General features: G+C 46.3%; 1 protein-coding gene across 4 annotated transcripts in view; it reads right to left on the bottom strand.

The window, feature by feature from the left end:
- The window catches only part of znf536 (zinc finger protein 536), a 170,179-nt gene that overhangs the window by 83,402 nt on the left and 70,914 nt on the right, over positions 1-15,863 (bottom strand). For 2 of the 4 annotated variants that reach the window (XM_027004754.2, XM_035520830.1), the window contains exon 4: positions 3,912-6,166. In XM_027004754.2, the coding sequence (XP_026860555.2) occupies positions 3,912-6,165 (2,254 nt within the window). In that variant the 5' untranslated portion in view covers position 6,166. Of the gene's footprint in view, positions 1-3,911; positions 6,167-10,024; positions 10,106-13,219; positions 13,363-15,863 lie in introns of those variants that run through there. The other 2 variants (XM_027004756.2, XM_027004755.2) reach the window with 2 other exon arrangements.

Below are 15,863 nucleotides of genomic sequence, written 5' to 3'. Positions count from 1 at the left end.
GGATCCTTGTCATGAGGAGAGAAAATGACTTGGGCAGGTTTGTGTTCTTAAGCAAGAGTCATGAGAAGGCGATACATCGGGACACAGCCTTAAACATATGCCGTCCATTTCCATATTGGACATGCTTGCTATTATTGCTCATCATATGCCGAGTTGTAGTAAACAACTCAGAAAGTCGAGTCTAAACTGAAAAGCCATCCCGCTTTCTGTCTGTTATGCAGGGCGAGGTGTTGAAAAACGTTTCCAGAGGACAGGTGTGTATCAGCATGTCACCAGGCACTAAGCTGTCGATCACCCTAACCCTCCGTCAATTAGACGCTGCCGTCTGATAACAGCGCTGACCCCTCCCTTATTCTGTCGACCTCCTCGCACTTTCACATGGACAAAATGCACTGGCACTGCACCCCCACTCCTCTCAGACCCCTTCTTATGCTCCTTCAAGCCCTGCTTTACATAGTATTACATCAGGTTTCAATAGTGTCTGTTCTGCCATTCAGAATAAGCCTCTGTTTAAGGCAATCTCTGTCTTTCCCTTTCTGTTTCTCTGCACTGTCGCTCAAAGGCCTACCATAATGAATGCAGAAACACTATCAAAAGTGGAGCCCCCTTGTTTATGGAACCCAATTCAGAGTGAAGAATCTGAAATAACAATAGATCTCTTCCCCAGTCAAACCAATCTTGTAATAGTAATAAGAAATAAAAGAGGGGATGGGAGAAAAATGTAATAAAGAAAAAGATAGAGCAGACGTAAAAGGGCTAGAGATTCCAGTGAATGAGAAGCATATTTAAGGTTGATTATTGAGAGGGAGAGGAGAAAGGCCTTTAAAGGACGTTTCTGAGGCGACTCTCCCTCTCTCTCTCTCTCTCTCTCTCTCTCTCTCTCTCTCTCTCTCTCTCTCTCTCTAAACAAGTGCAGTGTTAAAGACAAAAGCGATTGTGTCGACCTTCTTTCACAGTTGAGATGTTATTGTTGATTACAGTAATTCAAGTTTAACTCAAAATTGCAGTGGGTAGGTGGTTTAGAGGTTGTCGAAGCCTGTTGAAGGGAGACGGCAGACGAAACCGTTGCTTGTTAAAGAGAATTTAAAAAAACATCTACAGATAAGAGAGGAAGTCTTAAAGGGTGAAAGCAACAAGCGAGATATTAAAAGTAAAAGGTATAGCATTGCCACATCCTGTTGCATAAAATGAAAACACATGTTTTCACACACACACACACACACACACACACACACACACTCACGCGCACATACACACACACACACACACACACACACACACACACACACACACACACACAGACTAAAAAATGATGGTACGATTACTGTTTCCAAATAATACCAATGTGCAGTTCTACCTAGCAATTAAACCTGGACATTTGATGTAAAGCATGAAGCTCTTATCACATCATCAACTTTCTACTTTGCCGCTGTTTTGCAGTTTGACTCACGGTTAATAAAGCCCACCCCACATTAAAAAAAGAGCATGGCTAGCGAGTCTAATGCTGCTGCACCCTCTGCCTTGTCGGTCTCACCTGTAGCTGTTTTGTGGGCTAGAATAAATGCATGATTTCCGCTTATAAACAGAAACTGTGTCCTATGTGTGTGGCTGATGCAGCCTGACAGTACGTGTGGAGCTGTACGGGTGTGGGTTTACATGTGCAACATCTCATGGCTTGTTCACGTGGCCCGCTCGGTCACAGCCCTCGGCTTGCTCACGTGCCCTGCTCCTCGAGGGCCATACTTCTCAAGGGCCGTACTCCTCAAGGGCCCTACTCCTCACAGACTCTATTCCTCAAGGGCCCTACTCCTCACAGACCCTACTCCTCACGGGCCCTACTCCTCATGTAGCCTACTCCTTATGGACATGTCTCGTTCACGGGATCTACTCCTCATGTGCCCTGCTCGTTACAGGCCCTACTCCGCATGGACCCCACTCCTCACATGGTTCACCCACATCGGACTGCCCGCTCACTGGTCCTGCTCTTTCATTGGTCCTACTGGCCCACTGGTCCCACTCCCTCACAGGATCTGTTCTCTCAGTGGTTCTGTTCTCTCATTGGTCCTATTCCCTCATGGGATACTGCTCCCTCACAAGGCAGGCGGCCCTCAAGGTCAGTTTTATGATATGGAGATGGCGCTGAGGTGGCTGGCAGCACGCCTACTACACGGCAGTCCTGCCCTGCCCTCTTCACCTAAGGTGGACAGCAACACGGGGATTTCAGCTGGTGATCACACTCTACTTTAACACCAGCTAGGCAGCAGGAGACAGACAAGAGGCGGAGAGAGAGAGAGAGAGAGAGAGAGAGAGAGAGAGAGAGAGAGAGAGAGAGAGAGGGAGAGACCTGAAAGAGAGATTTTAAGCTATGTACACCTTAATGAAATGAGGTTGTGATAAAATAGCCATTAGTCTTGTGGACTCAGAAATGATCCAATCATGCTCCTGCAATTGTTCTAAAGGGGCTTTTATGCCAGCTGAATCATTAAATATATATTAATACATTACATTACACTTCATCAAAGCATCATATGCTGTTCATCATCTTACACTACTGGTGTTTACACGTTGGCAATTTATAACTGTAGATTTCACAAGAATTTATTAAAGCCATGAGCTAAATCTCATAGATTCAAAGTATTTGTAAAAGAGATGCAAAAGAAATAAAACTTCCTGCATTAAAATTCAGAAGATAATTACTTCCGTGACATACCCTCTCTCTGTTGAGATGTGTTTAGGTTTTAACAGTCTCTGTAAAGAAAATAGGTTTTATCTTCTCCTCATTTTCATTAATTCCTAATTGGGGTGGGGGTTGTCTGTTATTATTCCTTAGATTAAAATAAACATAGCCCACTGAATGTTCAAACCCATCACACTACATGGGGGTGATAAGAACTGGGAATAAATAAACAATTTCTTCTGTTCTGTAGAAATTAAGTTACTTAGACCCTAAAGCTATGCCACTTTTTAATTTTTTTTACTTGATGACTTAAAAGTGCATTTTACCCAATAAATGAAGTTCACTCTTTTTTTAACCTGCTTTATATGTATATCTTTAATTAGTGCCTTGTTTAGCTTAAACCAACTGATTATCACATAGTCGTGACCTAATTAACGGACGGGCTGCTTAACGGTGGTGTTCCACCCCGAGGAATGAGAAAGTTACCTTTTAAAACTTCTGTAATCATTAGCTGCAGCCTCTCCTTAATCCCAACAAACACACACTTTATCTGCGCGAGCGCCGTGTCCCTCAGCTGTGGTAGGTTCGCTGTCTCCTGCTCTTATGTGGAGCCGTTTTAATCGCTCGTAATAGGTCCTCTCTATAAAGCTCCTTCGTGAATTTTCCACAGGGATCGCAGCGAACTGCGTGCAGCACGGCATCCACGTGCTCCAGCCTCAGCCTGGGGAAGTTAAAGGGCGCTCTGCGGATAGGCCTGTTCCAGCTAATTTGTGTGTTAAGCTCAGCAGTAGAAGCCCTGTAAATAACGGAAGGGGCTTCAAGCGGTGGGCTCTCCGAGGGTGTCTGATGGGCATCCGAACAGAGGCGTTATGTATCTAAGTTATGCGTGGAATGTGGAGCTAGGATTTGTCACTGCTTTTATTCTTTGAGTGAGCACACTTCAACAAGCACATTTGATCACCTCACACTAACACACAAACGCGCACGCGTGCACACACATACACACACATCCTGTTTCTCAGAAATAAGAAACATGGACTTCAGTGCCTTGAAACTGGTTTCAAAGGTGAAACAGATATGCCATGCAAAAGGAAACTTCAACAGCCATTTAGCAGCATAAGGTATGCACATTGCAAACACTGCATTTTTTTTATTACCTTTACATCTTGTACTACAGTTACTTTGCAGAATCTTTTAGTATTGACTGCAGCCAGTTAGTACAAGTGGCTCTTACCTGAAGATGGGGAAGAAGGATGAGGGCTATCATCCTGCACGCTGCCAGTCTGGGAGTGGCCTCCTCCAGCTCCGCTCTCCTCCGTCACATTGGAAGAGCCCGGGGTGGTGGAACGGCTGATGGACTGGGACTCTGGGTCACTGGCCGAGCCACGCCTCTCGTCGAGGCCATGCTGGAGGCCCTCTTCCGGGCGACGGTCCTTGCTGTGCACCCGGGAGTGGACCACCATCTGGTGGTACGTGCGGAACACTCTGCCGCAGTCAGGGCACTCAGTGGGCTTCTCTTTCAGGCCAGCCAGACTGTACTCAAGACCCTGGCGGAGACCCAGGCCACCGTGGTGAGGCAGGAACTCACGGTGACCATCAAAGCCTCCAGCTTCTTCCTTCATGGGCAAGATGCCTCCACTGCTTCTCACACCATGGAGGGCATCAGGGGGGTTCTTCTGCTTGGGGCCATCGCTGGGATCCAGGGTGGAGTGTTCATGTTTTTCTTTCCCGAAGGGCACCATCCCGGCGGCCCCGGCCATCTCCTCCTCCTGTCCGTGGGTTCCATGGTGCTGGTCTTTCGGCATGAAGGAGCGCTCCATGGCCATGCTGCGTGCCATGATCTGCCAGGCCTGGTAACTGTTGAGCGGGTCCATTTCCGCCACCTTGGCTGCTGCCTGCAGGCGCTCCATGCAGCTCGACTTCAGAGGAGGCACCAGGTTCAGGCAGCCCAACAGGGAGCGCTTCTCACTCTCCCCCAGGCCGTGGCTCATGCCTGCCATGGGGCCCAGCAGCTTCCCGAGCATCTCTTTCTCCTTCATTGCTATGCCGGCCTTGGCCAGCATCTGGTGCTGCTGCTCGGCCAGGCCCTGTTTGTCAGGAGTGAGGAAGCCACTCTGTAGACAGGAGATGTAGCGTGAGTACAGGTTGGCGTGGGCCTCCTGCGCTAAACTGCTCATGCTGTTGACCGAGGGCCCATCTTGGTCTCCCCCACCGCTGCCCATGGGGGGCTTGCTTTTTATGGCCAGCTTGTTGAGGTGGACCTTCATGTGGTTCTTCAGGAACCAGGGCTCCTTGAAGCGCCGTCCACAGATCTGACAGCAGTGCTCGAAGGAGTCCTTGTGCTTGCGCATGTGGCCCTTCAGGAACCACGCCTGGCTGAAGATCTGGCCGCAGACATCGCAGCGGAACTCGCTGGCAGGCTTCTCGCTGCCACAGGCCCCGGCGCCCTGCCCTTGGCACGACTCGGCAGTGATGTGGGCCTTCTCCACGTGGCTGATGAGGTCCTCCTCATGGGAGGCGGCGAACTCGCACAGGGTGCACTTGTAGGGCTTGTGCAGGATGCGGATGTGGCGCTCCAGCTCCTCACGTTTCTTGAACTTGCCCTTGCAGAAGGTGCAGCGGAAGCCCGTGGCCGGGTTGAGGGCCTGCTCGTCCTGCTGGCCAGCACCGGTCGGCTTGGGCGAGGCGGAGGGCTGTGCTGGCCCAGACTCCGGCGTGCCTCCCAGACTAGTGGGGGTCAGGAGACCGCACGCGGAGCCGGGCTGCTGCTGGCTGGGGCTCTGCAGACCCAGGTGGGTGGGCAGAGACTGAGAAGGCTGCAGCAGGCTGTTCCTCATCTGCTTATCGCGCAGGATGGCGCGCTCCTCGAGCTCGTGGAGAAGGCGGTTTTCCTCGCGGACGCGACCGCGGCCCTTGCCCAGACTTCCCAGTTTGTGGGTGCGGAGGTGAATCTTAAGGTTGCCCTTCTGGGCCGCTCGGTGGTCACAGTATGGGCATTTGAAAGGCTTCTCGCCAGTGTGGGTGCGCATATGCAGGGAGAGGATGCTGTTGAAACGGAATCGCTTGCCACATAGCGGGCACGGGTACTTGCGGTTCTTGCGGGCATCATCCTCTATGTCATTCATTTGCGACATGATTCCCAAGTTCTGCCCATTGAGGAACTGCTGCAGGTCGACACGCCCATTGAGACCACCCAGGGCACCTGCATCCATGTTACGGTTGAGCTGATTGGCTAGAAGGGCCATCTGACTGCTAATTGGCTGGCTTGCCAGTGTGGCGTGTGTTTTCTCATCCAGTGGGGTGGCTGCCTTTTCCTCTGGGATTTGTTGGCGGCTTTGTAGGTCGGGAAAGGCGTGGCCAAGCTGGGCAGTCAGCTGATGCAGCTTCTGACTGATTGGATAGCGGCCATTAAGTACGGCACTGCTGATATGGGTGTCGGCATCCGGGACCGCTGAGGACACACCAAGGCACAAACTAGAATCTTCCATCCTGCGGTAGTGAACAGGAAAGAAAGAGGTGACATTAAGTCAGCACACACCTTCAGATGGCTTAAAGGCACCACTATTGTTCACAATCAACAGGAAACGAAGAATAATAGGGAGGGATGAAAAAGGGAATGTAAAATGATACAAGAGACATTAAGGACATAATATATATCAATTAAAAATGGATACATCCACACTACTTTGGTTACTCACAAGTCATTGCTGTTTTTTTATAAACTATCCATTGTCTCTGAGCGTTTAGGTGTGAATGCCCTTTTCTACAGCAGTTTCTCAAGTTTCACTCGAAGAAAAAAGCACTTCACTTAAAAAACATTTCAGTATTCCGGGTGGTGTGCTGAAGGTCATGTTTCCCAACTAAAGAGTGTCACAACACATTCATAGAGTTGGTTTTATTAAGGTTTAAAGCACAAGCACTTTCCATTGGCTACTAAAGGGAATGCAAAAGTAAAGAAAAAAAAAACCTTTGCTGCGCTGCTAATATGTAATCGTATTGTGAATATTACATCAGCTTATGTGACAAAGGTTATCGCATGTAAAGAAAGCTAATTCCACTCACTCTTGAGAGATTCTTTGGTGTTTCATGCAGTCTGCATGCGTGTGTGTGTGTGTGAGGGGGGGGTTATTAACGATGACTGCGCCACAGCAATGGGCGCGAAGAAAAAAAAGTGAGTTTATCTCTCTCTGGTTTATGAAGAACTACATGTACTCTCACACTTGGGGAAAAAGCTGTAACTCTCAGAACTTTCTCTCAAACAGTAACACAATTTTGGAGGCAATAATTACCCAGTAAACACGGCAAGGCGCCGCATAATTAAGCTACTTGGGCCCATCCTATCAGAATTCCTCCAATTACACGCCTTAATGAAACAGAGCAGTGGCATTGTCGTGAAGCTGTCGCAATGCTACAATTATGATATTAACAATAGCACTTAAAACCAAGGGGTTACTCCAGTAAACACACACTCTTATCTCACTGCTTCGACACTCGTCTTGGTGTAATTTTTCATTAGGAGGCACATTACGTTTGATGCGAATCACTTTGCTCTCGCGAGCGCCTTTCTCTACCCCCCCCCCCCCCCCCCCCCCCCCCCCCCCCCCCCTCTCTCGCTCTCGTATGGCTTCCGATGAGGAGAAAACAACAGTTGGCATTATTGAAAGGGTTCCCAATGATTCCGAGGCTTCCCAGGCATTTAAAATGGCCACGGAGCAGCCCAGCACGCCCTCGGGATGAAATGAATACACAAGCAGAGTCTGTTGTCATCTGGCATGGATGCGCCGATTCAGGATGCAGTGTGCACTGACTTAAGGAGGGATAATGGTGTTTGCCACGTTCTCCTATGACCGATAGGGTCAAGCTTCAGGAACAATAAAGTGAGTTTTGCTTTGGTCAACAAAATATCGTATAATGTCTCATTAAGCTGATTAGCATGCTGCCTAGTAACAGTGGTCATGTGCTATATTATTACATTAAAAAAAAAAAAAAAAACATTAACCACTAAGTATTAGCATGAAGTATTCATTCTCAAAAGGAAGAGTAGGGATAGTTGAGCAGCAGTTTGCATAGCAGAGTGGAAGTGAGGAATATCTTCCTCAAGTTTTATTTGGAAACAAAATGCCCTCACTCGATGTCCTCTTCTTCTCTTCCCTGAGGCACATACACACACACACTTGCGCTTGCACACACCTAAGGACGACTAAGCTGTGCTAGGCCAGGGAACCCATACCTTCCGGTCATTAATAACCCTTTTAAATGGTGCCGATTGACCCAGTTTACCCCACAGGAGAGCAGCTACCTAATGACTCAGCATGTGCCGGCTACAGGCTGCTGACACACTACATCCCAGTCTCCTCTGCAGGAGTGAGCCTGTTCTGGGTGGCACCTTCCTAGAAGCACGTCTCATGTAGCCCCGTGCCATATAATTACAGTGCAGGACACTGGCTCAACATTTTGTTCAAGTGCAGATAAAGTGGGTGATTTGTCCCCGCAGTTCTCCAGCCTCCAGTAGCCAGCGCAGTGGGCGAAAAACAAGAGGATGTCCGTTAGCACGCGTTCGGACGGACGCGAACACCCCGGAGCCACAAGCACAAACGGCCCATTAAGGATTGCAGGGCTCGATCCACGAGTGCAGTGGAAGGCGGTGGGGGTGGAGCGCATATTTGCTGACACGCCAACTTTAAGGGTCCTAATAAGGGCCAGCCTGTCCGTCCGCTATTTGTTCCGCCCACGCCTCATCGGACGCTGGGTCTTATCGCTCCGGCGTGAATGAAATACCGCGCACGCCGTGGGCTGCCGCTGAATGCCAGTGCGCTTTGTCTCCGGCTACATCGACGAGGAATTTAAAGACAAAAAGAACACCACAGACCAGGCAAGAACAATGGACCGTGGGCGTGTTTACGCGGCTGACATCTGGCTGTGTCCCGTCGACGTCGATAAGCAATATCGAATTCTGATATTAAGCTGAATAAATAAATATGTGCAATTGTAAGGCAAACAAAACGCAGGAGCCCGAATCAGGACCACTTAGCAGATCGAGGAAATGAAAATTGCATTAAAAAAAAAAAAAAAAAAAAAAAAAAAAAAAAGGGGGGGGGGGGGCAAGCGTTGGTCTAAAAAGCCAGCGAGGTTAGGCTCATATTTAGCCTCAGGCCTGTGCTTTCAGAGCTTCTTCAGAAAGGGAGCTGTTAAAATTGCGTTTACGTGCCAACTTGAATCTCTCGCAGACGCCGCAGTATCAGATTAAGTCTCTTTGGAAGTGGCTGGCATGCACGCGGCCTTCTGCAATAGGAATCTATGATTTAAGCAAGGCTTGATGAGCTGCGGCTCATTTGGCGAGATAGCAGTTTGCCCTTTTCTTCAATTTGATTTCCTGTTTTATCTTTACCATATAACAAAGGCAGATAGACAAAGGAACAATGTGAAATGAACTGACGGCTCCGGTTTGTTTTTGAACGTCCCCTTGCTGACGAATGTATGCAAATGAAGGGCATTAATATGCCTTCCTTGCTCCCGAGTCATTCCTTTTTTTGTGATTAAAAAAAGGACATTTCATATGGTAAAGGATGTGACACACTTGCAAAAGCATACAAACTAATGTGAGTGCACATGCAAAAAAAAGAAAACACATACAAACTGTCTCTCACACACACACACACACACACACAGTAGTTTTAAAAGGCCATCAAAAAATTATACTGGGAATAGTCTAAGAGAGGCATCACTATGGTACAATTATCTGCAACATGCATATGTTTCACAGTATAATCAGCAAAAGCTCTATGCCAAGAGCCTTATCTCTAAAGAAACAAAGTAATTAAAGTCTAAATATTTCTGCTCTTAAACTCTGTCACACTGTCATAGTTAACACATATCTGATAATGGCCTCAGACTAAATTTTGCAGTACACAATATACGAGTGGCAATTTGTCAAAATTGCATATCCCAAAATGTATAGATAGATTATAATGATCAGTGACTGCATTAATTTATCTTTCCATTTTTTTACCCAATGACACTTTAATTAATTTTGCCTTTTTGTGTATTTTCATTAATAGTGTTTTACTCTGTTTAATGACTATAGTAGTGAAAATGAAATCTCAACTCTTCATGTGTTTTTGCATTATGATCCAGATTTATGAGCACACCACTACCTTTTAAAACTACAAATGCACCGTATATGTCACGACGAGTAATGGGAAAAGCAGCTCAACACAGCCAAAGCCAGCTCACTCATTTTGCACCAGCAAAAAGCAAGAGAGCAACAAGAGCAGAACATATCAGACCTCTAATCTGCAAGAAACATCGAGCTACAGGTGGCTCCGCGTGTGAGCTCTTACAGGTTACCTTTTCTCTTCTCCAGCGGCACGGCTACCTGCTCGGCTCACCTATTTGGACGACTGCCATCGAGGGGTAGCCCACAGAAAGGGTGGCTGTTTCTTGGGCCGGACCTCCCCCTACCCCCCCCTCCCGCCTCCCGCCTCCCGCCTCCCGCCCTGGAGTCCGGGACGCCTCTGTGTCTTCTGTGTCCTGCCACTGCCTGCCCGGCGTGGGCTGAGAGTGGCGGTGTGCTCAAAGAAACGCGAGGTCTGCCGTGGAGCGAAAGCTGCCGCCACTTCCTCTGCTGGCGCGTTCTCACGCGGCTGTCAGCGGCGTGCAATGCTACAGTCTGTGGTTAATACACAGTCTCTTTGAGCAACAAGGCAAAACAACCGGATTCCTTTCTTATCTTTGCTCAACTTTCTGACGTGCAGTGCAAATCGCTTCTGCACCCCCTTTACCTTAATTAGAAAGTAAAACTGACACCATCTCCATTTCAGGCCTTCATTTTATAGTGTGAATATTATTTCGGTTATAGCACCTGCCAGCAGCTGTGTATAATGTGCCTAGACTACTTATATAATAACATTGTCCTTTGAGGATTATGCATGGCAGATGTCATTTGCTTGCATTTAAGAGCTTCCAAGGCCAATATGAGATAGCTGCGTGTCACTTTAACAAAGACCTCACAATGCTTATGCTGTTATTGAGACTGTGCTGACTGTGCCTAGCAAAGGTGTTGTGGAGATATTTAATCTGATTGTGGTTTTCGATACAATCTGCAGTATGCATTTACAAAGACGCAGGAATGTGCTTTGCTCTGCCTAAGAGAGTGATCTGATTGCAAAAAATAAATAAAATAATTAAAAAATTTACAGACCAACTAGCTTGCCTGCGATGAAGTATGGTAAGACGTACATGTCACACTCAATAAAGAAATATTAAAGATTGAACTTTATGATCAAGTTCAGATGTGTTGGTGCAGTCAAGTCCTTGGGCTGAACTCTTGGCAGATCTCACAAATCAGCACTGAGAGTGGAACTGGGGTTCCATAAGTCACACACCACTGCAATTTAGCCTTGAAGTTGTTCTGGAAAAAATGACTAAAAGTATGAACCACCTCGCAAAAGCACATCTATTTCTACATTTAACAGCACAGTCATAATCTAAATCATAGAGCAAGCTATTTGGAAAATGTTATTTGGGATTGTCTTTCTTGCTTTTACTTTTAATACATAAATACACACACACACACGCGCGCATATATATATATATATATATATATATATATATATATATATATATATATATATATATATATATATATATATATATATATATATGCGTGTGTGTGTTTTGTGTGTTTTACCTTTTATATTTTGAGTCAAGTAACAAATGGAAATTAGAAATAACTGACAACCTTCATCTCACTTGAAACAAAATTCAAAGGGAACAAATGGTGGGCAATTAGCTGCTTTGTTATTTTAGGCTCATATCGATCAACATGCATTGACTAATTACTATGCAGTGCCTCATTAATTAATTATGAAGGAGGTCATCGTTATTAATAAATCAATCATTATTTGCTCCGAGTGCAGAAGTCAGCCTTAGTTCCACCCATTCATTAATGACTTTGATGTTAAGGAATAAAGGAGTTAAAGAGTATGAAAATGGTTGCCATATGTTGCATATTTAATGTGTGGATATGGTCATGTATGCTATGTATTTATGAACGTATGAGCAGAAAGGCACGATAGCTAAATCATAAGCAGATCATGGCTCACATCCCGTTGTGTGTGCATATCAGTGACTCAGGCGCAATCTGTCTATCTCACTCTCTTTCTGTCTCTCTCTCTCTCTCTCTCTCTCTCTCTCTCTGTTTAGTCTATTGCAGGTGGTCTTCAGAATGCTTCTAATTAATCCAATAAAACGTGCCTTGTTTTTCTTCCTCTCGATGCTCTTTGACTGAACTGGATTATTAGTGGCTGTAATGAGGCATTAAGGGAAGGTTCCCAGCACAAGAACTAAACGGAGTCAAACGCCAGACACGCAGGCTGCGAGAACAAAGCCATTTTCACTGCAACTCTTCACAAAATGGAGGTGGTGTTCTTATTTGTGGTTAAAACAGACGACAGTGTGTGACCTAATTATAGGATTATGGGTGGAAGCCCCTGCTACATGCACACTGTAACTGTCGCAGATATATTTTGGTTGAGTAAATGTGCTCTCCTTGCCTGACCCCTTCTCTCTCCCTCATCTCTCTCTCTCTCTCTCTCTCACACACACACACACACACACACACACACACACACACACTCTCTCACTCACTCTCTCTCTTTTTTTCTCTATGTCTTTCTCTGTCTCACATAATATGTCATTGAGGAGGTCTTAAGAGAACTTTTCAACAGGTAGTTCGGCTTTCAGCTCATCTCTACAGATCAGTATGAGCCTACCAGAAGGAAGGGGAGAAAGAAAAGAGAGAAAAATGCTGGTCTTTTCATCCCCGTGTCAGATGGGCTTGTTGGGATGCCAGGGGAGGGAAGATCAATGGAGGAGCAGAGAATTCCCACAGTTCATTGTCCTGCATCATGGCCATCATCATCATCATCTTGGGCTGGCCAAATGCTCAAAGCCTCCTTTTATGCTAGCTATTCACAGTGTTATCCTGAAGTACAGCAGATGTATCATGTGTGTGTGTGTGTGTGTGTGCATATGTGTGCGTGTGTGTGTGTGTGTGTGTGTGTGTGTGTGTGTGTGTTTGCATATGTGTGCATGTGTGTGTGTGTGTGTGTATGTGTGTGCATGCATGTGTGTGTGGGCAGGTTGGTGTTGTACAATGGTATTCACAGCAGTGTGTAGGGACTCCTGCCTGTAGATTTTACGCTGTGTGTGTAGGGAGGAAGATTAATAACTATGGGCATTTGTTAAACAGACAGCGTGCTGGAGTGGAGCGATCGCGGGGGTCTCGAAATGAAGATGTGTGGGGGGCCTCAAAAAGGTGTTTATCTCACATGCAGACATGTAATGAATACACATGTTTACTGTTTTGCTTGATTAATAGAAAGAGCCACAGTCTCACACTGAGCTTAATGGCAAGTTTTGCTTGTCCAAAAATAGCATGCGATTGACTCATTTCAACAGCAAAACCTGTAGTGAATGTAAACCATGACGTGAGGTGGCAGAGGGTGAACAGAACCAAAAAGACCAGCTATTGTTCCACACAGCTTTTAGGCCATGAGGTCAGCAATGCAATGCTCCATTCTTGGGGTCCCGGGAGGTGCGCCCCGATGACTATGAAGGACTGCCCCACCCTTAGCCGGGTTCCATCACACAGGCCAGCAGGCAGAGTGTTACGGCATGGGGCAAGACTCTGCTCCTGTGTGGAGGAGAGGAAAGTCATCACAAATGGTAATCTATGGACTTTTACTGGAGCAGATTTAAATACTCTGTGACTGTGTGATTTTTTAAAATCAAAACAGCCTATTTGGACCGGCTGTTCTCTCAGAGGTAGTTGCAAACAAAGCTTACCTTTCCAGAAAACTTCAAATGTCAGTATAACCCCTGAATAAGTGAATATCAGAAATAATTGCTGTTTTCTTTTCGCTCACGCTGGTTCTGTTCGTATGAGTTTTGCATAATGACTTCAACAAGGGGTGTTGTTTTGACAGGTGGTGAAATCAAGTCGGGAGGAGAGGGAGACAAGGTTCAATTTAGTTTGTGAATCTTTTAATTGTTGCATGGCTAATTAAAATAAAAGCGAGTGTGTGTTAGAGAGAGAGAGAGAGAGAAAGAGAGTCAAACCCTCCTTAACGCACAGCGCTATTTACCGTGTGCACGTGTGCATACATTAAGCTCTAAATTGAGTCTTTAGGTAGGTAGACTTATGCACAAATGTCCAAGAGAAGACAAGGGAGGAGAACAAAAGTCTGTCTCAGTGTTCTTTCTTTTTAGCTCTTCACAACTGGAGTCTGAAGTTTGGCGTTTTCACAAAACAAATGTATGGCTAATTAGAGATACTCATTACGAAAGCCGAGTAATTATTTTACATCATGTCGCCGTTAATTGAATGATTCTTCGACGTCTTTTGAAAATATCTTCTTTTTGTGTGTGTGTCAGTCTTTCCTCCCCTCACAGTGGGATGATAAGACGAGACAAGGCCACAAACAGGTAGAACAGCCATATGCTCTTGAATGAAAAAGGACTTCTGTCGTGGCAAATGGTCTTTTTAAATATTGAACCACGGCGTGTCTTTTTAATATGGGTGAAGTTAAATCTCCTTTATGCTGTCACATTGATAAACTCCCCGGCTAATCTGAGAGAAAGTTTCACTTCGGAGAGAGAAGCACTCTGTCAAGGCAGTTATGCAACCACTCTGGGTTTGTCCATAAAGCATGGCTTTTAAAAGGCAGCCCGTGCACATCCTGTTTAAGAAAAGCCAGTAATCTTATCAAAGCTATCAGGAAGTCAGACATAAGTGGAAATGCTCGCAATTCTTTGCATACGTTACAATATTTTTTTTTTCCGTAGCTGCCATTGTTTTCAGCTGTGAGTGGCACTAAGGGAAAATCGTAATGCTGTCTTTCTCTTCTCCATGCAGTTCAAAGTTAGTCATAACATTGGAGTCTGTCAGTCACTGCTAAGTAGTCAAAGAGCTGAGTGGTGGGTGTAAAAAATAATAATAAAAGAAATGCATTCATTATTGGGAGAGTGTGTGGGGAACTGGCACTCTTGAGAGAGGGTAGAGGACCTGAGAGAGCAGAGCAGGTCCCATGTGTATTTATCAAACTTTGTCGGAAATGGGGTGGTCACTCATCCTAGTTTGTGGGTGGGGGTGGGGGGAGATGGGGAGGGGAAGCAACTTTCCACTAAACAAGAATAATTTAAAAAATGGATGGATACCAGCACTGTACTGGTATGCTGCTAAAGATCAGAGATCTACATCAGAACGGGTAAAATCTCAAAGACCCTCTCTGAAAGCCACTACAAACAGGTCCATGTGAAACGACAAAGGAACGCAAACAGGTTCTTCACAGCGAAGTTTATTGCCCTGCGCGACACTGATTCAACATGATTTAAAGCGCTCCATCTCTGCACGAGCGTGGGCCAAGAGACACAAGCAGTGTGGACCTCTCTGATAGTACTAGTGAGGGGACAGAGCCAAGGTTCAGACCCAGACTGGAGCGGTTTGCCTGAATGCCAGCTGTCCAGAGTAGGTAAAATGAATGAAAGCAGGCACCACACCTGGCCAGATGAACCTGGCTGGGGGAGAGGAGGTCCTTTCACCTGGGCATCTCCCACTCAGCCTGGCCAGTCCACCTGTGGTGGTGTTTCACCTGATCTCACTTGATCCAGAGTTTGCGGAGGGGTGGGGTTTGGCCAGGAAGCTGGAATCTAGATATCCCTCTTCACTCAGTCCTCTCAATCTCTCCCTCTCCTTTCCTTTCTCGTTCTTTCCACGTTTTGATCACTTTGTGCCCTCTCTTGACCTTGAACATGATAACGTACTCATCCTCTCCCAGAGGCCACTGATACAGCTGTTGAGAGGAACGCGGGACAGGAGAGATGAGGGGAAAGAAAGGCAGGAAGGAAAAATAAAAATAAAAAAAGATCAAGAAATAAAGAAAAGGATGCCAGCTCCTTTATAAAACAAAGCTACACGTTTTAATGTAAAATGACCTCTGTGTATCATGCTCAGTAAGCTGGCAGCGGGAGGGGGCGGGGCCTGTGATGAGACATGCACGACTCACCCCTGAGCATGTGCTAAAGGATTACACATCCTCCCCTCATCTGGTTCAGCTGGTTCTCGGCTGCCATGTTAACATGTTGTGTGTTACCATGGCTGCCGCCCGCTCGCTCGCCCGCCCGC

The sequence above is a fragment of the Electrophorus electricus genome, chromosome 21 (genome assembly GCF_013358815.1).
Source record: "Electrophorus electricus isolate fEleEle1 chromosome 21, fEleEle1.pri, whole genome shotgun sequence".
NCBI classification, from domain to species: Eukaryota; Metazoa; Chordata; class Actinopteri; order Gymnotiformes; family Gymnotidae; genus Electrophorus; species Electrophorus electricus.
This window is presented reverse-complemented; position numbering and strand designations above follow the sequence as displayed.